Here is a 22,949-nt window from a genome sequence, read left to right as displayed (position 1 = left end):
CCTGGGCAACAGGAAAAGATGGAGCTGCTAGGAACTGAGATGAGGAAGACTGTGGGAGGAGAAAGATGGATAGAAAAGATCAGGATAATTTTGTCTACCAGACAGCTAAAGGAACTGGGGCATAGATGACTGGATACACAAGTCCGGGGTTCAGGAAAGATGGTCTAGGCTGAAAGTATATATTTGGACATCATTAGCATAAAGATGCTCTTTAAAGCCTTGAGGACCAGATGAGATCACCAAGGGAAGCAAGTGTTTCAAGGAAGAGTGAGTGATCCACTAAGTCAAATGCTGCTGATAGGGCAAGTGAAGATGGGGCGTCGCAATGAATGAATAAACGCCAGGCCTGTTAGATATGCAAAGCACCAGAGATTATTCAGGGTTAACTGACAACAGATAGGTGTAGAGACAAGATGGCTCTAAGTCACAGGAACACTTGGAAGGGAAGAACTATGGCATCTTGGAGTTGGAAAGGACCTTAACTAGGTCATGGAAATCTGTACTCTTCCCCACCCTAGCCTGACAATTGAACCCTTGGCTGTAGAACAAGAAATATTTGCGGGATACTGAGGCAAGCAGTTTGGCTAGGTAGGTTAGAGAAACTACCTTTGAAGAATGAGAGAAAGGGTAGTTCAGTAAATACTGGACAGCAGATGCAGGGTGAGGGAGTGGAGATGACCTTCTGAAGTCAGAAAACCAAGGTTCAGGTCCTGCAACTGCTGCTCCCTAGACTCCTGTCCTTGGGCAAGTCACTTCACAGCCTCCAGCCTCAGTTTCCCCATGCGGCGACTTCTGAATATGGTAGTGCTTGAAGGTAGCGTAAAAGTGTCCTGCCTCTGTTGGTTACTGCCAGAGCAAGGGAAGGAGGCCAAGAGAAGCCCTTGGTTTGGGATGGCAGTGGAAATGGGGATGAGGAGGAACTATCATGATCTCCGCGGGTCGGCTTGCGCTGCGTGTGGAGAAGCGAACCAGCATTCAGGCCAGGACCTGTGCTGGAATGGACTGGGCTCGGGTGGCAAGGGGGCCATTCGGACAAAGACCGTGGCCCTGAATCTGCCTCCCCTGAGCCTGGAACGGAGATGGAGGAGACCCCGAGGCAGCAACAGGGAGAAAAAATAGAGACGCCGAGGCAGAGAGACAAGGAGACTCAGAGACAGGGAGACTAAGAGACAGACCCAGCAACAGGCGGCCTCACGGGCATCCGAGGCGACCCGGAGAGGGCGAGGCACCGGGACACAGACCCGGGCCCAGCAGAGCCCCCGCGCGGCGCAGGGCCGTGGCGCCCGGGCGCAGGGTCCCCGGCCGGGCCAGGGCGGCCGCACTCGCCGGGCGCCCCCGCCCGGGCCGCTTGCCCAAGATGGCGATGGAGGGGCGGGCGAGGCGGCAGCGGCCCCGGCCCCCGCGCCGGCCCCAGCTCGGGCCCGGGCCCCCGAGGCCGCGCCCCCGCCCGCGGCGCCGCGCCTCCCCGGGCCACTGACGCCCGGCGCGCCCTCCCCCCGCGGCGGCGGCCGAGGCGCGGGGAGGCGGCGGCGGCGGCGGCCCGAGCCCAGCCCCATGGCGCGGGGGGACGCCGGCCGCGGCCGCGGGCTCCTCGTGCTGACCTTCTGCCTGCTGGCCGCGCGCGGTAAGGGTGGGCGCCCGGAGAGACGGGAGCGGCTGCGGCGTGAGGGTGCGCCCGCGCCCTGGGCTGCATCGAGCTGCGGGGCTGGCGCGAGCCTGGGTCCCGAGCAAGTGCGGGGACTGCGCGTCCCGGTGCCCGCGGTGCCTGCGCGGGGATCTGCGAGCTGCGGCCGGGGGTCGTTTGCGGCGCGTGCTTGTCCGCACTGAGTGTGTGTCTTTGGTTCGCAGAGTCTGGAGTCGTGTGTGTGTGTGTGTGTGTGTGTGTGTGTGTGTGTGTGTGTGTGTGTTGGGAGTGCTCCCGCCGTGTCCGCAGTGCGTGCCACGGTCGCGGCGTGGCATCGGCGGGGCGGGTAGCTGCGGTGTCGGTGGCTTTCGCGGGGCGGGCTCTACCTTGCCTGCGCGTGTCTTGGGTTGAGAGTGTGTGTGAAAGAGGAGGGGACTGGGGTTGTGTCTGCACCTCCATTTGGGTCGGGTGCGTGTGCAATCGTGTTTATGGGGCTGAGCTAATATTTGGCCTTGGCATTTGGGAAGTGTCCTTGCCCGTAGTGGGGGACAGAGCGATGGATGCCGATTGACTGGGGGGGGGGTGATAAAACAACACTCAACTTTGCCCAGTGGGTGTGGTTCCTGGGGTCGGTTAAGGAGGGGTAGGGGGAGGTGTTGCTCCCCAAAACCTGTGGCCCGCAGTGGACTGGGGGAGGGGGCAGGAAACCATTTGCTTTCGTGGACATGTCCAGCGCTCGTTCTCAGGATGGGACGCGTGTCACCCCGGCCCCACCCTCCAGGGGCCGACCCGGGAAGCGTGGACGAGGTCAGCAGGGCCTCATCCAGTCCGCAGCCCAGTGCGGAGTGGGTACGGGGTAAGTCAAGAGTTGTCCAAGCTGGAGAAAGGGCTGGGGAGGGGAGAGCGGAGTTCCCAAGGGTGTGTATCTAGGGTTCCCGCTTCCACCCACAGCTCTGTTGCTTCCTGTCCGGTGTGCGTTTGGGGGTGGCCCATGGAGAGTGTAGGTGGCAGGGCTGGGAGGGGGATGGGCTGGCCGCTTTGTTCGCCTAGTTCTCGCCTTCCCCGCGGAGGGGGGAGCTGAGGATGTGTCCGGGGAGAGTCGGGGAGGGACTTGGAGGTGGGGGTGGGGAGGGGGATTTCTCTCCAGCTGCTGCGGCTTTCCAGAGAGACTCAGCCAGGCCACGTGGGAGGGAGGCGGGGGAAGGAGACTTCGCCTGGCCAGCCCCAGGCCCATCTCCAGGAAAACCAAACAGCGGGTGGGAAAGTGCCGGGAACTGCTCGGACCCCTTCTGTCCCTACAAAGACACGCCCCTTTCCAGTCCCAACCGCGGATTAAGCTGGAGGCCGCTGCGGGGCTGGGTTTCGGCTGCTGGGCCAGGGGAGCCGGGGGCCCTGGCTTGTCAGGTGAAAGGGGCGGAGAAGTGTCAGAGAGGCGTCTGTCCTCCCGGAGCTCAGGGGATTAAGGAATACTTCCCCTGCCCCACCTTCCGCTATTCCGAGGGCTCGTGGAACGAGCTCAGGGTCACACAGCAAAGCCGCATCACGGCTGGGAACCGCACCGGCGCATTATCCAATGCCTTTAGGACCTCCTGCGAGGGACCCAGCTTCCCTGGCCTCTCCCTGCTCCCGAGTGCACAAAGTAGGCGAGGGACCGAGTTGCGACGTCTCTTGGTTGCAGTGTGAGCGGCTACAACAGCTTGCCCTGGTCCTCCAAATCTCAGCAGGCCTGGGGACACTCCAGTCGAGTTATGACTAGCCACCCTGATCTGTACCGAGGTCATTCATTCATTCAACAAATATTTATGGAGCACCTTTTGTAAGCTAGCTTGTGCCTAGTGCCTAGAATATAGTAAATAAGGAGGCAGACCTCGTCCCTGGTGCAAAGCTTTCAGTCCGGTGGAGGGGGAAACTGACAAGTCCCCTGCAGTGCCGGGGAAGAGGCAAGGAGGAGGGGCTCTTACACCGGTCTGGGAAGGTCAGCAAAGGCTTCCTGAAGAAAGTGATGAATAGTAGAGCCCAACATGGAGTTAGCCCCGTAGGAGAATGATGATGGGGACAGTTTTCCAGAGAACAGCATGTGCAAACGTTCAGAGGTGATTTAGTTTAGATCATTGGATTAAACTAAATCTAGCTAGCTGGAGTTTAGGGACAAGGGGTGGGTGTGGGGCAGGTGGGGGAAGCATGGAAGGAGATCAGGGAGTATCAAGACAGGAGGCTGAAGAGGGGAGCTAGATCCAGCTCACAAAGGGCTTTCCAGGGCCCACCAAGGTTTCTGGCCTGAGAGTGCCCGTGAGCCCTTGACAGGATTTAAGATCAGCTTTGCATCATCTCATTGCAGCCAGTGTGGGGATGGATTGGGTGGGGCTGGAGGCAGGAAGCTCCAGCTCCTCAGCTCCTCGGAGGCTGTTGTGGCAATCCAGAAGAGAGGATGGTGGCAACTAGCATAGTGGCAGTTGGGGTTGAGCTGCAGTGGCTGCATTCCAGAGGTTTTCAGGAAATAGAATCAGTAGAACTTGAGGATAGGTTGAATTTGTAGAGGGTGAGAGAGAGGAAAGTAAGAAATAGGCCAGGCGCGGTGGCTCACGCCTGTAATCCCAGCACTTTGGGAGGCTGAGGCAGGCGGATCACATGAAGTCAGAAGTTCAACACCAGCCTGGCCAACATGGTGAAACCTCATATCTACTAACAATACAAAAATTAACCAGGTGTGGTGTGCATGCCTGTAATCTCAGCTACTTGGGAGTCTGAGACATGAGAATCGTTTGAACCTGGGAGGTGGAGGTTGCAGTGAGCTGAGGTCGTGCCACTGCACTCCAGCCTGGGCGACAAAGTGAGACTCTGTCTCAAAAAACAAAACAAAACAAAAACATGAGGCAGAATGAAGGACTGATATTGGGGTTAGGATGATGCCTGTGCCTGCCCATCTCCTCCCAATACTGTTCTTGTGTCAGGGACTGGGACCCGTGTGTGAGCGAGTGGCAAGAAGCCGAGCTCTGTTCTTATCACATGCACAAAGGTGGTGCTCTCGCCTCTCCCTTCTTCTCAAGTCAGAATTCGGAGGGTGGGGAACCTAGAGGTCAGTCATAGGAGGCCTCTAAGAACTTAAGAGCTTTCTCCTCACCTGGGAACTCTCCACCTCCTCTATCCCTTTCTCAGCCCAGAGGCTCAGAGGCCAATCTCAGTTATTTGGGGTGGGTCTCTCTCCCCATCTTGGAGGTTAGGAACCAGGTCAAACAGTGGGAGTTTCTTTTAATAATGAATCTTATCCAGAAGGTATCTCAGCCTCCATTGATCCTCTATGTGCTTTCATTACTCAGTTAAACACACATTTACATGTAAATTAGCATTTCTTTTCTCCTGAAGTTCTCTCTTTCAAGTTAAGCAATTTCACAATTAGCGCATCATTGAATGTCAGCACTGAAAGGAACTTAGAAATAATTTCAGTCCAGGTGCCATGCGTGGCTCATACCTGTATCCCAGCACTTTGTGTGGCTGAGGCAGGAGGATCGCTTGAGCTGAGTTTGAGACCAGTCTGGGAGACATATTGAAACCTCATTTCTACGGGGAAAAAAAAAAAAAAAGCGTGGCAGGCATGGTGGTGTGCACTGTTATCCTTGCTGCTCAGGAGGCCAAAAGTGGGCGGGCTGCTTGAGCCCAGGAGTTCAAGACTGTGGTAAGCTGTGATAGCTCGCACCACTGTACCACTGTTCTCCTCCCTGTGCAACAGAGTGAGACTCTGTCTCAAAAGAAAAAAGAGAAAGAAAAGAAGAAATAATTTTAGCATGAGCCTGTTTTACAGATGAGAAAACTGAGTGACTTCCCAAAGTTACATGATTAGGGACTGAAATGGAACCACCCTTTCTAGGGATACCCAAGTCCACTCTGCACTCCTCTGTACCATATGAGACATTATCAGCTTTAGGCTCTCCCCTCAAGTAGGTCTATCTGGGCTCTGGAATCCACCCTCCTCCACTTACCCCCCACCCACCTCTTTTTTCTCTCCCATGGTACAGCAACCAGACTTGATACAGAATTCCAGATGCAGAACAGATGTCTACCAGGCAGGCTTGGGGGCAGGGGGAGGAGTATGCACGGCTCTGAGGGAGAGGACCCCAGCCTGGTCAGAGTTGGATGACAGGAGCTAGGGGGCCAAGGAAGGAAAACCAGAGAGTATGTTTTGGGGCCCGACATGCAGAGAAATCAAACCCTGTTACCTGTGCCAACTGGGCTGCCAGCTACTACTGCCTCACTGCTGAGGCTGAGGAGGTATCCTCTGGATTTGGGAGCCCATGGGGTCCTTGGGATCAGGGAAGCAAGGACCAGTAAGCTGTCCTTCAGGTGCAGACCCAAGGCTCCTGGATGGTTCTATAAGGGGCTCATTACCTTGTTAGATTGTTTCCAGGACAGAGTTCTGGCCAGTGAGCAGAACATACCGGGAGAGACAGGTGGGCACAAGGGAAATATATTTTTTAACCATATGAGCCATACAGCAAGAGAACAGGCAAGGTAGTGATCTCCCCAGCCTGGTCATGTTTAAATACAGGGTTTCTTTCAGTGTGGACTTGCTGTTCTGTCTCTGCTTTTCAAGCGTATTGTGTCGACTGGTGCCACACAGTGTGCTAGGCAGTTTCCACATGTCTTCCTGACATCTTCTCCCGCCCTGAAGGGAGTTACTATTGTTTTTACAGATAAGGAAACTGATGCTTAGAAAAGCACAGGGGGCTCTGTGTCTTATCTTTTCGAGGATGTTTTCATGGATTCACTCATCCATTCAAGAAATGTTTATTGAGCACCTGCTGTGTGTTAGGCACTGTTCCGGGTACTGAGGATTTAGAAAGCTGACTAAGACATAACCCCAAGACTTTGATGCCTAGTTGAGGAGAAAGGCAAGTCAAAAACCTAGAGTGAAGGCTGGGCGTGATGGCTCACACCTGTAATCTCAGCACTTTGGGAGGCCAAGGTGGGTGGATCACTTGGGGTTAGGAGTTCGAGACCAGCCTGGCCAACATGGTGAAATCCCTTCCTACCAAAAAATACAAAAACTAGGCGGGCGTGGTGGCACACACCTGTAGTCCCAGCTACTTAAGAGGCTGAAGCAGGAGAATCACTTGAACCTGGGTGGCAGAGGTAGCAGTGAGCTGAGATCATGCCACTGCACTCCAACCTGGGTGACAGAGTGAGACTCCCTCTCCCCCACCAAAAAAATATCTGGAGTGACAACTGCGATGATGGGGGTGCCAGCGTTCTACGGGGCAGAAAAAGGAGAGGTGTCTGAAGCAACCAGAGACGTCACAGCTGTTCTAGGGAGTGAGCGCAGCACCAGCAATGCATGGAACAAGATGTGTTTTCAGAGAACTGGCCATGGTTCGCTGTGTGTGGAGGGGCAAAGGGTCTCAGGGGAGCGGGAGGTAGGCAGGTCAAGCTGAGCCTGGCTTTGCTGTCGGACAGGCTGAGGCTAAGCCTCTCCCCTCAGGATTGCAGATGAAGGGAGAGCTGAGGCCTTCCTTGTGTCCCAGGCAACTGTCCCAACTCTCCTTCCAGCTGTTGGGGGGAGGGGCTCAGCATGTGGTAAGGGAGGTGGCCAAGGTGGGGGGCGGGAAGGGAGGTTTCTGGAAGGAACCGACTTGTGTTCCCTGGGAAAGGAGAATGGTGATGGTGTCGTGGGGGAATTTCTCCTGGGCTGAAAACAAGTAGTAAATCTGTTGGGCCCTGAAATTCAGAAGTGAGGAGGCACTGATGTGATGTTTGTGGCAAGTTCCTGGCTTAATGAAGGAGCCATCTTGGCCTCGTTGTTCCCCTCCCCCAGCTACACGCCTCTTCCCTAAGAATTCACTGAAAAATGGAACTCACGCCAGGCCTCCACTAATCCCACGAAACAGCATTGAGCTGGCCCTAGAGCTCAGCAGCGAATCTCCTTTCTGTCTGGGTTCTAATTGGCCTCATAAAATCCAATTTATCCTGTAAGTGGGTAAAATAATCTGTCAGAAAAAGGAGATTGAGAGGTGGCCCTAGGGTTCCCAAATGCAGCAGCTCTGTGTCTCTGGCAGAGTCTCACTGAGGAGATTGAGGAGAAGGGATTATGGGAGGGGCGGCCCCCTCAAGACAGCCGGCGGGCAGCAAGTGTCCACTGGGCACCTGCAATGTGTCCACCCCCGCCCTGAGAGGGAGGGCTAAAAATGTTGGGGGTCAGCCATGACAATGGGTTGGGGTGGCAAGAAAGTGCTGGCCATGAAGCTCCTGGACAAATAGGGTCTCCTCCCCAGAGCATCTTTTGTGAAAAGATTTGGTGGTATGGGAACCACACTTACATTAAAACAAATATTGCTGTGTTATGGAGCAGAGTGCAAAATGTGCTAGAGGTTTAAAAGGCAAAACATTTTAAGCAGGCAGTGAGCCTTGTAAATATGTGTTCCTCTGCTGTTGGGAGAATTTGGATGAAAATGTTTGAGAAGTTTGGAGACTCCTCATTTTAAGATTGGGGAAACTGAGGCCGAAAGGACAAAAGTAGCTCACACGGGGTCATGCAACGAACGACTGGACCTAGAACCCAGGACTCTGAGGCCAGGCTTGTCCCACCACACCCCCTTGTCTGTCTAGGCAAGAGTAAGGGACCTCCAAGTGGCTTCAGTTGGAGACTTAGGAAAAACTTTACCTGGGAAGGCAGGAGCAGCCTCATAGAAGGGCTGGCACCTGAGTCCCTAAGGATACGCTTCCTGGGCACAGAAATCAGGTTGGGCACAGAGACAGAGAGAACGCTCTTATTCAGGAGCAGTTGTCTCCTCAATGCTGGGTTCATCACCAAAAAGTCAAAGAGGGCAGTTTTCCCAGACTGTCTCCCGAGAGATGAGACCCCTCCCCAAGCCTCAGTTTCCCCATCTGTGGAATGAGGCTTCTCAGGCTTTGCAGACGTTTCCACTAAAATGGGCTGTCTTGGGCTGCTGGCACAGCACTGCTGCTCTCTGAGGAGGACCCCCTCTTCTCTCTGTGTCTACGTCCCTGTTGCTTTCCCTGTTCCTGCCTTGCTGAGTTCCTCAGAGGTGGGGAAGCCAGACATCTGCTGATCCATGAATATTCAGGAAGGGAATCGGAGCCTCCTCTGGGCTCCCCAGCCAGCCGCCAGCCCCTCTGGCGGCCGTCCTGCTTGCCAGAGCCCAGGCTGCTGACATACCCAGCAGCTGCTCGGGCCCCAACTGTTCACATTGTTTGTTCATCGCAGCAGGGGATTTTCCAAGCCCGGGACATGCTTTAGGGGGCAGGGAGGCTGCCGGAGGGCTCAGGGATTCGTGTCCTGTGGGAGTTTTCTCCCCTGAAATCCAAACCTACTGCTTAGTGGCTGGAATGGGTATTTGGAAGCCGCTGGGCTGTGAGCCGGGCTTGCCTTCCCCCTACCCTGTAGTTGAATCATGGCATCTAGGGCCTTAGAGATAGAAGGGACTGGATGATAAGAACAGCAAATAGCACTTGTACAGCCCTTTACAGTTACAAAGTGCCTGTAAAGAATAAGCTCCCCACCGGGCATGGTGGCTCATGCCTGTAATTCCAGCACTTTGGGGGGGCCAAGGCAGGCAGATCACTTGAGGTCAGCAGTTCGAGACCAGCCTGGCCAACATGGTGAAACCCTGTCACTACTAAGAATACAAACATTAGTCAGGTGTGGTGGTGCATGCCTGTAATCCCAGCTACATAGGAGGCTGAGGCAGGAGAATCACTTGAACCCGGGAGGTGGAGGTTGCAGTGAGCTCAGATCGTGCCACTGTACTCCAGCCTGGGCAACAGAGCACAACTGTCGAAAGAACAAACAAAGAATGAGCTCCCATTCCTTGAGTGATGTCTATTAGGCTCTGAGCTGTAGCCCTGACATACATTGTCTTGTTTAATTCCTTCACGCTTAGTGGTGTCATCTTCATTTTATGCATGTGGAAACTGAGTCCCAGAAATGTTAAGTGGCTTGTCACAGAGCTGGTAGGTGGAGCAGCAAGGTTGAAACCTTGATCTTCTTCCCCAAGGTCAAAAGCTGTTTCCACCACAGCACGTGGCCCATAGTAGCGTGAATGCCACATTGGTTTCCCCAATTAGAATGGAAACTTGGTGAGGGCAGGGGCCGCTTCTCCCTCCTGAACCCACGAGTACTACTGAGGCCAGTTGTGTAGCCAGAGGTGTCCAGCAGAACCCATCTGATGAATTAAGAAAGGCAGCGGCCCAGGTCAGGTCCTGTCTCTCCGTCCGCCCTTCACACTGCAATCCCGGAGCCCTGGCTTCTGCCCTGGCCTCCTTATTTCACGTAGCCATCACTGCTCTTCTCCCCTCACTCTTGTTCGTCTTTGGAGGTGGTGGGAAGGGAGTCTGGAGACTCACAGGGGTTCTAAATGTTGGCCTGTGTGTCCAGGTGTTGGAGAGTGTGGCAGAGACTGAGGTGCACGTGTTCAGGAGTGCAGAGCTATGTTTACCAATTCGTGTGTGGTCTCAATGGTGTTTTATGTTTGTTCAGAAATAGGTGTGTCCATGTCAGCGAATAATCATAGAATCATAGAATCTCAGAGGTCACCTGCTACATTCCAGTGAGCTGGGGTCCAGAAGGGGAAAAGACTGGGCCAAAACCACATGGCTAGACTGTGATGGAGCTGGACCTAGAACCCAGGGTCTCCTGGTTCCCTCACCATTGTTTTGTGCATGTCCCCATGTGGCTCTGTCAGTCCAGACTTGCCTTGTAATGAATATGGGCCATTGTCCCAACCTCTGTCCCTGGTTCCTCTCAGACATACCATTCTGCCTTGAAGTAAGGAGTCAGACCAGAGCCTAAGAAGGGATCTTGGGCCACTGAGCTTTTATAAGACAAGGAGGCAGCAGGTCAAACTGTTGGGAGACACAACGGGGAGAACCGACCATTTCTCTATGAATAATGGTGGCTGGGTCCTGCTGAATATTGGTTCCAATAATAAACATTGGCCTTTGTGTGTTTTTGCCTTGACCCCGGGATGGCATCCCTTCCTCTACTGTTTCCCTGCTCTCCCCTTTGTGGCAAGGGCAGTGTTGGGGTCTGTAGGCTCTTCTGGGGCCTTGGGAGAAAAAAGAACCCTGGATTGAGTCAGGAGACCTGAATCCTGGCTCTGGCCTCCTGCATGGCCTTGGGTAAATTTTAGCTGCAGGGAGCGTTGAGCTTCTCCAGTCACCAGGACAGACCAGGCTGCAGGCTGCCAGGGCCTGGAATGAGCCATGGGAGCCTCCTCTCATGCTGGCTCTGAATCCGGCTTGAGTCTAGTCCCTACCTGGGGCACTTAATTCCCAGCAGGATCTGCTCACTTAGTTCATTGTCGGGGAAGGGGAAATGTCTGACTTCCCTTCATCCAGGTGGCTCCCCCAACCAGCTGGGACTTATTTTTGTTTTGTTCATTCAAAATATATAGCATACACACACACACACACACACACACACACTTTCTCACACTTATAATACATTTTAAATGTTTCTTGGATACAGTATTTTTCTAGCCTCTGTGTGTGTGTGTATAAAGAGAGACAGAGTGAGAGAGAGATCTACATATGCATATGTATATATTTTAGACAGGATCTCGCTCTGTTACCCAGGCTAGAGTGCAGTGGCACAATCACAGCTCACTTCAGCCTCGACCTTCTGGGCTCAAGGGATCCTCCCACCATGCCTGGCTAATAAAAAAATTTCTTTTTGTAATGATGAAGTCTCCGTATGTTACCCAGACTGGTTTCAAACTCCTGGGTTTAAGCAATCCTCCTGCCTCGGCCCTCAACCTCACAAAGTGTTGGGGTTACAGGAGTGAGCCGCCATGCCTGGCCTCCAGTGGCATATTTTTGATTGGATAATAATGACCAATATCATCTGTTAGGTTCCAGGGTAGGGAATGACATTACTGAACCCCCATTCTGTGTCAGGCACTGTGCTTTTTTTTTTTTTCTTTTTTTGAGACAGAATCTCATTCTGTCACCCAAGCTGGAGTGCAATGGCGCGATCTTGGCTCACTGCAACCTCCACCTCCTGGGTTCAAGTGATTCTCCTGCCTCAGCCTCCTGAGTAGCTGAAAATATAGGTGCGCGCCACCACGCCTGGCTGGTTTTTGTATTTTTAGTAGAGATGGGGTTTCACCATGTTGGTCAGGCTGGTCTCAAACTCCTGACATCGTGATCCACCTGCCTCGGCCTCCCAAAGTGCTGGAATTACAGGCGTGAGCCACCGCGCCCATCCACTATATTCTTTTCTCACACATCATCTCGTTTAATGCTTACAACAGCCCTATGAGAAAGGAATTGCTATGCTTTTTTTTATTTTAGGCAGAGTCTCATTCTGCCACCCAGGCTGGAGTGCAGTGGCGTGATCGTGGCTCACTGTAGCCTTGAACTTCCAGGCTCAGGCGATCCTCCTTGCTTCAGCCTCCTGAGTAGCTGGGACCACAGGTGCATGCCTCCACGTACAGCTAACTTTTTACATTATCTGTACAGATGGGGTCTCTCTGTGTTACCCAGGCTGGTATGCTTTTTCAATTGAGACACAATTTACATACTACAAAATTCACCCTTTATAGTGTTCGACTCAGTGGTTTTTGGTTTATTCATATTCACAACGTTGTGCAACCACAGCCACTATCTAATTCTAGAACATTTTCATCACCCCCAAAAGAAACCCTGTACTCATTAGCAGTGACTCCCTGTCCTTCCTCCCCCAGTCACTGATAATCATTAATCCACTTTCTGTCTTTATGGATTTGCCTTCTCTGGGCATTTCATAGAAATGAGATCATGCAAAATGTGGCATCTTATGACTGGCTTCCTTCACTTAGCGTCAAGTTTTCATGCTACCTTGTAGCATGCATCAGTCCTTCATTCCTTTTGATGGCTGAGTAATCCAGTTATCCATTTATCAGGTGATGGGCTTTTGGGTTGTTTCCACTCTTACTATTATGAATAATGCTGCTATGAGGAAACAGCAGCGGGGAAGACAGGCACAGAGGAGGGCAGCCGTTTGTCCAAAGTCACAGTTAGTAAGGGGAGAACCGGGATCCAGATGCAGGTCTTTCTCCTTGATTTGCCCCCCTGCTCGGGTGACTCAGGAGCAGAGGCTGTGGGAGGTGGGGGGACACACACTGATGGCCCCATGCTCCTCCTCTATGCAGGGGGGCTGCTGTTGCCCCAGGAGACGACTGTGGAGCTGCGCTGTGGAGTGGGGCCGCTACAAGTGATCCTGGGCCCAGAGCAGGCTGCAGTGCTGAACTGTAGCCTGGGGGCTGCTGCCACTGGACCCCCCACCAGGGTGACCTGGAGCAAGGATGGGGACACCCTGCTGGAGCACGACCACCTACACCTGCTGCCCAATGGTTCCCTGTGGCTGTCCCAGCCACTAGCACCCAATGGCAGTGACGAGCCAGTCCCTGAGGCTGTGGGGGTCATTGAAGGCAGCTATTCGTGCCTGGCCCACGGCCCCCTCGGAGTGCTGGCCAGCCAGGCTGCTGTCGTCAAGCTTGCCAGTAAGTGCTTGCATCGGGGGGCTGAGGCTGAAACCTAGACTTGGGGTGTGTGAAGTGGGATCTGCAGTTAGTTACTTGCACAAATGCCTCTCTCTTGAGCCCACTCCCCCTTTCCCTGCCTCCCATCCTGCTCAATAGGTCTCTTCCTGGTATCGTCTATCCTCATTCGTGGGTATTCCATAATCTTCCCACTTCTTCTCCACTCCCCTGTTCCTTCTGCCTTTCTTTCCCTTTGAGTCCTAGAGTCTGGGCTTGTGCTTTCCTCCAGGGAGCCTGCCAGAGTGCCCCCTTTGTGTCAGAGGCACAAAGCTGCCTCCTAAGGGAACTGCACGGCAGGTGGAACATGTGGAGTCAAACCCCACGCTCCAGCCTTACCCCTTAGGGGCCTCTCAGGAGGCACAGATCACCATGAAATAACTTTCAGGCCAGAAGAAATGTGCATCTTACTGTATAGTTTGACCATCACGATGATGTTGGGCAGGGAGGCTTTGGAATTCATTCTGCTGGCAGCATCTGACCACTAATCACCACTTCTTGTTGTTTCTCCCTCGGTCTGAATTGGCTCTGCTTGTGTTTCTATGACTCTGTTTCTGTGTCTCCACGCGGACGTGTTTCACTGTTTGTGCTTGCTCTGGCCTCTCTCTCCTACTCCTCTCCCGTCCCTGCCTGTGTCTCATTGTCCCCAGCACTCGCAGACTTCTCTCTGCACCCGGAGTCTCAGACGGTGGAGGAGAACGGGACAGCTCGCTTTGAGTGCCACATTGAAGGGCTGCCAGCTCCCATCATTTCTTGGGAGAAGGACCAGGTGACATTGCCTGAGGAGCCTCGGTGAGTGCCCTGTAGGGGAGCGGGTCCTGGTAGGCGGGGTAGAGAGGGCTCTGGGGTGCGCTCAGAGCTGAGATTCTTAGAGTCAAGGTAGCTGCATTTACCTAAGCTGACTTGAGTGTCAAGCACCGCCTGACTCCTGGCTCATGTCTGGTCCCAAAGAGAAGTTGGACAAGAAGTTTTTGCTCCCTGGGAGGAAAGCCACCACTGAGCTGTGGAGCCTGGGTGGGTGTCGTAGTAGAGTCCTTCCCAGCACATCTAGTCCAACCACTTGCTTTACTGTGGAGACTGAGGGCCAGAGAGGAGCTGTGGTTTATCCCAAGCCATGCCGTGAGCCATTGGCAGAATGCTGGTTGTCTGTTGAGGGCTCCCGGAGGCTGCTGGGAAGGTTTTCTCTTTTCAGGGTTCCTCCGGAGTTTCCACTCTAGATGCATCACTTCTCTCTCAGTTCCAGCCAGTGGGGTGCAGCCCTCTGAGAAGTGAATTGTAGAGGTCTTTCCTCTTTCCCTCTCCTCTTTCTCTGTAAAGGCAATGGATGGGTAGAGCAATCCCAGGGAAGAGCTTCCAGGGCAGAAGGGAAGCAGAGGCTAGGCCCTGGACTTGGTCCCTCTTGTGGCTTCCTGGGTAGGTCCAGATGTGTATACAGTGTGACCAGAAACCACAAGGCTCATTTGCATCTGTGGTCTCTGAGTTGGTCTCATGACTCAGTCATCACCCGCTAAATTCTTATGTATCTTTGGAAATGTGGCTCCAAGGCCTTTCCCAGTCACCCTGCAGTCCTCCCACTATATCTCCGTAGCCGTAGTTACCAGCTAGATCCTTCTCCCGTCCTGGTGGAAGTGGGGTTCCTCAGGCTCTGAAACACTGCCCTTTCTCCTCTGGAACCAACCTTCTCTTGCCTGTGTCGCATTGTCCCAGCTCCTCTGACTTTTGCCCATGTGTGGATAAAATTGGGGGTTGTAGGAGAAACTTTGGGGTAGAAAAGCCACAAGATAGTTGTGAGGGAGGAAGAGGATGAGCGGTCCATACATAAGAGATCCTGGTTGGGTGTGGTGACTCACGCCTGTCATCCCAACATTTTGGAAGGCAAAGCAGGAGGATCGCTTGAGCCCAGGAGTTCAAGATCAGCCTATGCAAAATATCGAAACCCTGTCTGTATAAAAAATACAAAAATTAACCCAGCATGGCAGTGTGGCGCCTGTGGTCCCTGCTACTTGGGAGGCTGAGAGAGATCACTTGGAGATCGAGGCTACAGTGAGCTGTGATAATGCCACTGCTTTCCAGCCAGCCTGGGTAACACACCGAGACCCTGTCTCAAAAAAAAAAAAAGAGAGAGAGAGATCCTGTTGACTTTGGTGACACTGGTCCTCAGAGAGTCACTTCTCACCCAGCCTATTCTCCTTCCCACCTATGAAATGAAAGGGAAAACAAATGAAAGTTGATTTAGATTGTGGTTTCCCAAAGTGTGGCTTTTATAGAATGTTAGTCCCTTTAAATGTTTCTTGAATGAAGTATTCTATGATCAAATAAGAACAGGAAACTGCCTGTAAAGCTCCCTCCTGGAGTTGGCAAGACCCTGAGAAGGGGTGTAATGAGAATCTGTGGGCCTTGTTTAATCGAGCACTTCCCAGGCTCATTTGCCCAGGAGCCCCTTAACATCCCATGAATGAGCATTCTAGAGAGTGAACCCTGGGAAATGCTGACCCAGCCTTTCTAATGCTGACATTTTCAGTTCTGTGCCTTTCTAAACGTGGAGGCTCTCACCACTGTGTGATGACGGGTGTCTCCTGGGAGTTCCGTGAACCCAGAACAGATGATCTGGGCAAGTGAGAACCAAGCGAGAGCCTACTCCTGATGCCCCCCAGAGAGGGGAGCAGAGGGCAGCAAAATCTCCCCATGTTGAAAGTCACAACATGAACCACTTAATGGGAGTGTACCTTGGGCCAGGCACTGTGCTGTGCCTTTTACATGTTTTCTCACTTAATCCTTCCAATCATCCTTTAACATAGGTATTTCTTATTTTCATATCTTCCTCTATTTACTTTTAATTTATATTTCTAGCAGATGCATTTTTTAAATTCATATCAATGTGGCTGGGCGCAGTGGCTCACGCCTGTACTCCCAACACTTTGGGAGCCAAGACGGGTGGATCGCTTGAGCTCAGGAGTTAGAGACCAACCTGGGCAATATGGTGAAACGTCATCTCTCAAAAAATACAAAACTTAGGCCTGGTGCGGTGGCTCACACCTGTAATCCCAGCACTTTGAGAAGCTGAGGTGGGTTGATCACAAGGTCAGGAGTTTGAGACCAGCCTGACCAACTTGGTGAAACCCTATCTCTACAAAAAAAAAAAAAAAAAAAATTAGCCAGGCGTGGTGTCACATGCCTGTAATCCCAGCTACTCAGGAGACTGAGGCAGGAGAATCACTTGAACCCAGGAGGCAGAAGTCGCAATGACCCAAGATAGCACCACTTCACTCCAGCCTGGGTGACAGAGCGAGACTCTGTCTAAAAAAAAGAAAACAAAGCAAAACATAGGCCTGGTGCAGTGGCTCACGCCTGTAATCCCAGCACTTTGGGAGGCTGAGGCAGGTGGATCATCTGAGGTCAGGAGTTCAAGACCAGCCTGGTCAACATGGTGAAACCCTATCTCTACTAAAATTACCAAAATTAGCTGGGCATGGTGGCCAGCACCTATAAACCCAGCTACTCAGGAGGCTGAGGCAGGAGAATTGCTTAAACCCAGGTGGTAGAGGTTGCAGTGAGCCAAGATGGCGCCATTGCACTCCAGCCTGGGTGATGGAGGAAGACTCCATCTCAAAATAATAATAATAATAATAAATTATATTGTACATACTAAGTTTTTTGTTGAATCATCTTTTCTTTTCAAAAACAAAAATGGGATTATATTGCAACTTTAATTTTTTTTTTTTCTCTTACCACTTCATGAACATTCAGGTCTGTACATATGAATATGGTAGGTATTTTTATCTGGAATTTTTTTTTTTTTTTTTTTTTTTTTGAGATGGAGTCTCGCTCTGTCGCCCAGGCTGGAGTGCAGTGGCACAATCTCGGCTCACTGCAAGCTCCGCCTCCCGGGTTCACGCCATTCTCCTGCCTCAGCCTCCCGAGTAGCTGGGACTACAGGCGCCCGCCACCTCGCCCGGCTAGTTTTTTTGTATTTTTTAGTAGAGACGGGGTTTCACCATGTTAGCCAGGATGGTCTCGATCTCCTGACCTTGTGATCCACCCGTCTCAGCCTCCCAAAGTGCCAGGATTACAGGCTTGAGCCACCGCGCCCGGCCTATCTGGATTGTTAAATGAGGGATTGGAGGATCAGAGACAGAAATAACTTGCCCCAGGTCACACAGCTTAGTACTCAAGAGTGTCAGACTCCAGCACCCTGTGTGGAGGATACACAGGCTTCTGGTAGGTGTCATTTAGTAGTTGGGTGCAGAACCAGAGAGGTCTGAAGGAGTTTGTATCACATTATGACTATAATTTTTTAAAAAATTAAAGTTGGGTTTAGAAATCTGTAGTCCAACTGTGGCTGGGAGCAGATAAGTTACTTCCCCAAAGCTTCTCAGCAAACCAGTGGGTTTCAGACTTCCCCACCATCCCCAACGTCTAGCTCAGGCGTCATCCCCTGAAGCCACAAACCTAACCCAGGAGGCCAGAGCTGCCAGTTTCTGGACTCTGGGAGTGTTTGCCCCCAAGTCCTCTGAAAAGTGATCCTCATCTATAAATAAGCTGGGCTCGCATGTCCCGGCACATTGTGTAGGGGGAATAAAGAAATGTCTAAAACAGCAACTTGATTATGCCCAAGGTATGTATTTTTACACATGCCCAGATATAGTGCATGCACAAATATGCTATTCATAAACTCAGCCCAGTGGTTTGAAGGAGACCATATGCCTTGGTGTAGTGTGTGCACATGTGCAGTTAATAAACACACTGCATCAGGGTGTATGTGCTTCGTTTGGAACTGATGGTAAAGACTAGAGCCCAAGGCAAATCCCTGGTACTTATACTATTTTCTAATAATGGGATAATCTAGGGGATAATTTTTCTTCCATGGGAACCAGTAATCAATGAGAGCAATGTTTCCCAAATCCCAGGCATTCACAAACCACCTTCATAACTGTGACCATACTTATACCATTTACACAATCACTTAATAATTTTCTTTACATCAACTCGCTCTTTTGTAACTTGAACACATTTTAAAAAGGAACATTATCTCACTGCAATAAAATGGAAAACCAGCAACACTTGCCATAAATAGAAGACAGCCATAAAAATAAATAATATAACTTCTAGGATAAAAAGCCGTGTATCTGGATCCACTTGAAATAATTTTATTATCGCCATTCACTCATAAGAAACACGTAACTAAGGGACTTAAATAACATGGGCTCCTGCCCTACCCTCTCCCAGTGGTTGCCATTTCTGTCAATCTCATGTGACTCCCAGCCAGTATCCCCTTGCCCTGGGTGGATCTCAAGGGCTTAGGGTGGGGGCTCCTCGGCCCTTGGGAAATTCAGAGCAGCTTCGTCATTTCTTCCGTGTTCTTTAATCCTAGGGACCCAAGTGGCCTTTTGTGGGTAGGGGCAGCAGACTCAGGTTTGAGGTTGGAAAAAGAATAATCCCTTCCTTTTGATTTGAGATTGTTTTTCATTCTATAAGTAGCTTTTATTTTATATGAAATTTGAATTTCTTTTAAAATGGTAAAGTATACCAACTTTACAGAAAGGGGAAAAAAGTCACCTCCTGACTGAACACAGCTTTCACCAATTTGAGAGTTTCCTTGCAGTCTTTTGAAATATATATATGGGTTACACCATTGTAAACATGTGTTTAGAGCTTGCAATTCATAAATATATATATGTCCATTATCTAATGTGAGCTCAAGACACATTAAGAGGGTCAGAGTTGTGAAGTAGGCAGGACAGGAATTATTTAACCCATTTTTCAAACGAGAAAACTGTGGCCCAGATATGGAATGTCACTTGCTAAAATCACATACATTGAAACTAGTTCTCTCCACCATGTCACAGTGCTTCTGTGTTAGAGCCCAAGTTATAAAGCAAAGTGTACAAGGGCACAGACTATTAGCAATTTACATTTTAAAAATTTATATTTCCTAATGGATACATATTAATTGCAAAAAAAAACCTCTTAACAGCCACAATAAATAAGAATCCCCCGATCCCACTCCTGCAGAAAACCCCCATAAACCACACAAGCTTTGCCACCTTTGACTTTTTCTATGTATATCCTAACATAACTTTTCTCTCTTTTCTAAAAGTAGAATTTCTTCATAAACACTGTTTTTTTACTTTTTCCCCCTACTAACTAATATATCTTGAACATCTTTCCAAGGACAGAGCTTCTAAAAACACATTTTAGCAAAGCAAAAGATTTTTTTGAGTCAGAGACTCACTCTGCCACCCAGGTTGGAGTGCGGTGGTTCACTGCAGCCTCTACCGCCCCGGCTCAAGCGATCTTCCCACTTCAGCCTCCTGAATAGCTGGAACTACAGGTGTGCTCCACCATGCCTTGGCTAATTTTTGTATTTTTTCATAGAGACTGGGTTTCACCATGTTGTTCAGGTTGGTCTCCAACTCCTGGCCTCAAGTAATCCTCCTGCCTCTGCCTCCCAAAAAGCCTGGCCAGAAAAGATTTTAGATGAACACTAAAAGTGGTTCCCCCTTGCTTCTATCGCCTGCAGCAATAGCACCGTATCTGGGGAAAGGAATTCATTCATTCATTCATTTGTTCATTCGTTCATTCACTCAACACACATAATTAAGGGAATGTTATTTTTTCAAAGGAGAGACTAGCTCTTGAGTACTTGAAGCACACTTTTCCCTGGAAAGACCTAGAAACATTGGGGTTAGGAAATGTAGGCAGTTCCCAGCAGCATAGTCAGCTCGCTAGACCGAGGGGAAAAGAGGAGAAAGAAAGATCTTGGAGGAAGAGCACATTAGATGGATGGGGGTGGGGCCTGTTTGCTAGGTGGGTCCTTCTTGTCCTTCCCCAATTCGTCCTTTCCTGTCCGTTCTTCTCTGGCAACAGACTGGGTGCTGGCCCAGGATTTCCCTCTAGCCACATTTGCCTCGCTGTCCCTTTCTCTCGCTCTGCCCCAGCACTTATGTAGACAGCTGTTGGAACTGAGGGTAAGAGGCTGGGGGCAGAGGTGGGTTTGCCTGTGCCATGCAGGAAAGAGCAGGGCACATTTATGGGTTTTTTTCTTTTTTTTTTTTTGAGACAGAGTCTCGCTCTGTCGCCTAGGCTGGAGTGCAGTGGCCGGATCTCAGCTCACTGCAAGCTCCGCCTCCCAGGTTTACGCCATTCTCCTGCCTCAGCCTCCCAAGTAGCTGGGACTACAGGCACCTGCCACCTCGCCCGGCTAGTTTTGTTTTGTTTTGTTTTGTTTTTGTTTTGTTTTGTTTTTTTAGTAGAGACGGGGTTTCACCGTGTTAGCCAGGATGGTCTCGATCTCCTGACCTCATGATCTGCCCGTCTCGGCCTCCCAAAGTGCTGGGATTACAGGCGTGAGCCACCGCGCCCGGCTGTATTTTTTTCTAAGTCCTCTAAGTCTTTGGACCACGGCATGTTTGTAGGGCCCCTATTTAGAACGTTCTTCCTCCCTAGCCTTTGAGCTACTTCTCCTGTCCCATGCTTAGATTTTTTTAGACCCCACTTCCCCAGGAGCTAAGGGATCTCCACCAAGCGCAGAACTGCCCTCTTCCCTCTCTGACCTTGGCCCAGCCTACATCCCAGAGGCCAGTACCGTTTGCTCTGTTGATAAACTAGGACTCTCAACCTGGAGCTGACCCTGTAGGGATCCCAGTTGGAGGATTCTGAGGGACCCATTCACCCCCTCCTTAGTTCACAGCCCACTCTGGTCCCCAATATCCCAACCCCCATGGAGACCTCCCTATCCCAGATTACATCGTTTCTCAAGCAAGGTCTCTGGACCTTTCTATTTCTCTAGCCCAGAGGGCAGGGAACACCCTCATCCATCATGCCCCGTCTAAGTAACATACATGTTGGCTGGTTCTGCTTGGAGACCACGTCCTCTCCAAGGGCATTCTCAGCCATCCAATGACTGCCGAGACAGGCAGGTAGGATGAATATGACATTTGGCACCAGAAGACTTGGGTTTGAGCTTTCACTCTGCTCCACCTATGAGACCTCAGGAAAATACCCTCCTCCCTCCAACCCTATTTTTCACTGGTAAAATGGAGGTCGTGACCCCCTTTACGTCTTGGGCTTGTTTTGAGGGTCACATGAGATAGTGTGAATAAAGAATATTTTATCAAGGGAGGGAGAAGGTAATACGGGCAAGGGGTAAAAAAATTCAAACTGTATAGAAGGATATATAATAAAAAGTCAATCCCTCCCACCCTCAGTCCCCTGGATCCCAGGTCCCCTCTCCAGAGACAACCACCAACACCAGGAACATTCAGTGTATACGCAAGCATAGAAGCCTACATGTCCCCACACACACTGTTTTGTACCAGAACACATTTGGAGATGGCCCTCTATCAGCACACACAGAGCTGCCTCCTTTTTAGCAGCTGCCTAGCATTCCATTGTGCGAATGTACCCAAACCAATTTAGCCAGTTCCCACCCTGCAGATGGACACTTGGGTTGTTTCCAGTCTTTTGCTATCACAGACAATGCTGGAGTTAATATCGTTTAACATGTGCTCTTGTGCACACATCTGAGAATATCTGTGGGATAGAGCCCTAGAAGTTTTGATGTTGAGATATCACCAACTTGCCCTGGAAAGATGGTGTATGGGCAGGGCCACCGTCAAGGCAAGAGTGCCAGCCCCCATTCCCTCATCCACCGTTGAGGCAGGAGTGCCGTCCCCCATTCCCTCATCCACATGGAGTGTTATTAAGCCTTCTGATTTTCACCAATCTAATAGGTGAAAATGGTGTCTTAGAGTTTTTTTTAAGACAGAGTTTCACTCTTGTTGCCCAGACTGGAGCGCGATGGCGCAATCTCAGCTCACCGCAACCCCTACCTCCCAGGTTCAAGCGATTCTCCTGCCTCAGCCTCCCGAGTAGCTGGGATTACAGGCATGAGCCACCACACCTGGCTAATTTTGTATTTTTAGTAGAGACGGGGTTTCTCCACGTTGGTCAGGCTGGTCTTGAACTCTAAACCTCAGGTAATCCACCTACCTCGGCCTCCCAAAGTGCTGGGATTACAGGCATGAGCCACCACGCCCGGCCTGGTATCTTAGAGTTTTAATTTGCATTTATCTTACCATGAGCCACCCTCCCTGTGGCCCCCTGCCCACCTCACAGTTGCCCGCTCCCCTCTTCCCAAGGCTCATCACGCTTCCCAACGGCGTCCTTCAGATCCTGGATGTTCAGGAGAATGATGCAGGCCCCTACCGATGTGTGGCCACCAACTCGGCTAGCCAGCGCTTCAGCCAGGAGGCCCTACTCAGTGTGGCCCACAGAGGTAAGGGGGCTGGCTGGGTGGGGAAACCTGGGGGTTTCTGGAGCCAGCCATCTCAGAGCTGGGAGAGACCTCAAGAGGTCCAGGCGTCGCCTTCAAGTAGGTGATAAATGTTAGTCCCATTGACAGGTGAAGCGATGAAGCCCAGAGGGGGTACTGCCATCCAGCAAACCAGGGAAGAAAGAACTGGGATGGAACACAAGACCCCAGACTCCCAGGGCGGGGCTCCTCTCTTCATGCAGAGCCTCTGTGCCCTCGGGTTGGATGGAGTGTCGAAGGCTGGGGACAGAGGTGGGGAGGCAAGGCATCTGAGGCCATGTCAGCGCCCAGAATCCCTGGTCCCTGCTCCTTTCTCTCCTCCCCTTCTATAGTCACTGAGGAGTTCAGGCACTGGGGGATTCATCCCTCTCTGCTTTCTGTGCCTTGCAAATCTGGCTCCCTGTGGCCTAGTGCTCTTGTCCTTTACTCGTTTCTTTGAAAAGCTCTTGCCCCAGTGTGATGGAGTAGGAAGGGCACAGGCTTT

General features: G+C 51.3%; 1 protein-coding gene across 4 annotated transcripts in view; it reads left to right on the top strand.

The window, feature by feature from the left end:
* The first annotated feature begins 1,471 nt into the window (after window positions 1-1,471).
* IGDCC4 (immunoglobulin superfamily DCC subclass member 4) overlaps window positions 1,472-22,949 on the top strand; it is a 42,839-nt gene continuing 21,361 nt past the window's right edge. For 2 of the 4 annotated variants that reach the window (XM_028851046.2, XM_077939592.1), the window contains exons 1-4: window positions 1,954-2,480; window positions 12,766-13,116; window positions 13,803-13,944; window positions 22,293-22,429. In XM_028851046.2, the coding sequence (XP_028706879.2) occupies window positions 2,372-2,480; window positions 12,766-13,116; window positions 13,803-13,944; window positions 22,293-22,429 (739 nt within the window). In that variant the 5' untranslated portion in view covers window positions 1,954-2,371. Of the gene's footprint in view, window positions 1,625-1,953; window positions 2,481-12,765; window positions 13,117-13,802; window positions 13,945-22,292; window positions 22,430-22,949 lie in introns of those variants that run through there. The other 2 variants (XM_028851048.2, XM_028851047.2) reach the window with 2 other exon arrangements.

This window comes from Macaca mulatta, chromosome 7 (assembly GCF_049350105.2).
Source record: "Macaca mulatta isolate MMU2019108-1 chromosome 7, T2T-MMU8v2.0, whole genome shotgun sequence".
NCBI lineage: Eukaryota > Metazoa > Chordata > Mammalia > Primates > Cercopithecidae > Macaca > Macaca mulatta.
Note: the sequence above shows the minus strand (reverse complement) of the source record. Positions and strands in the feature narration are given on the sequence as shown.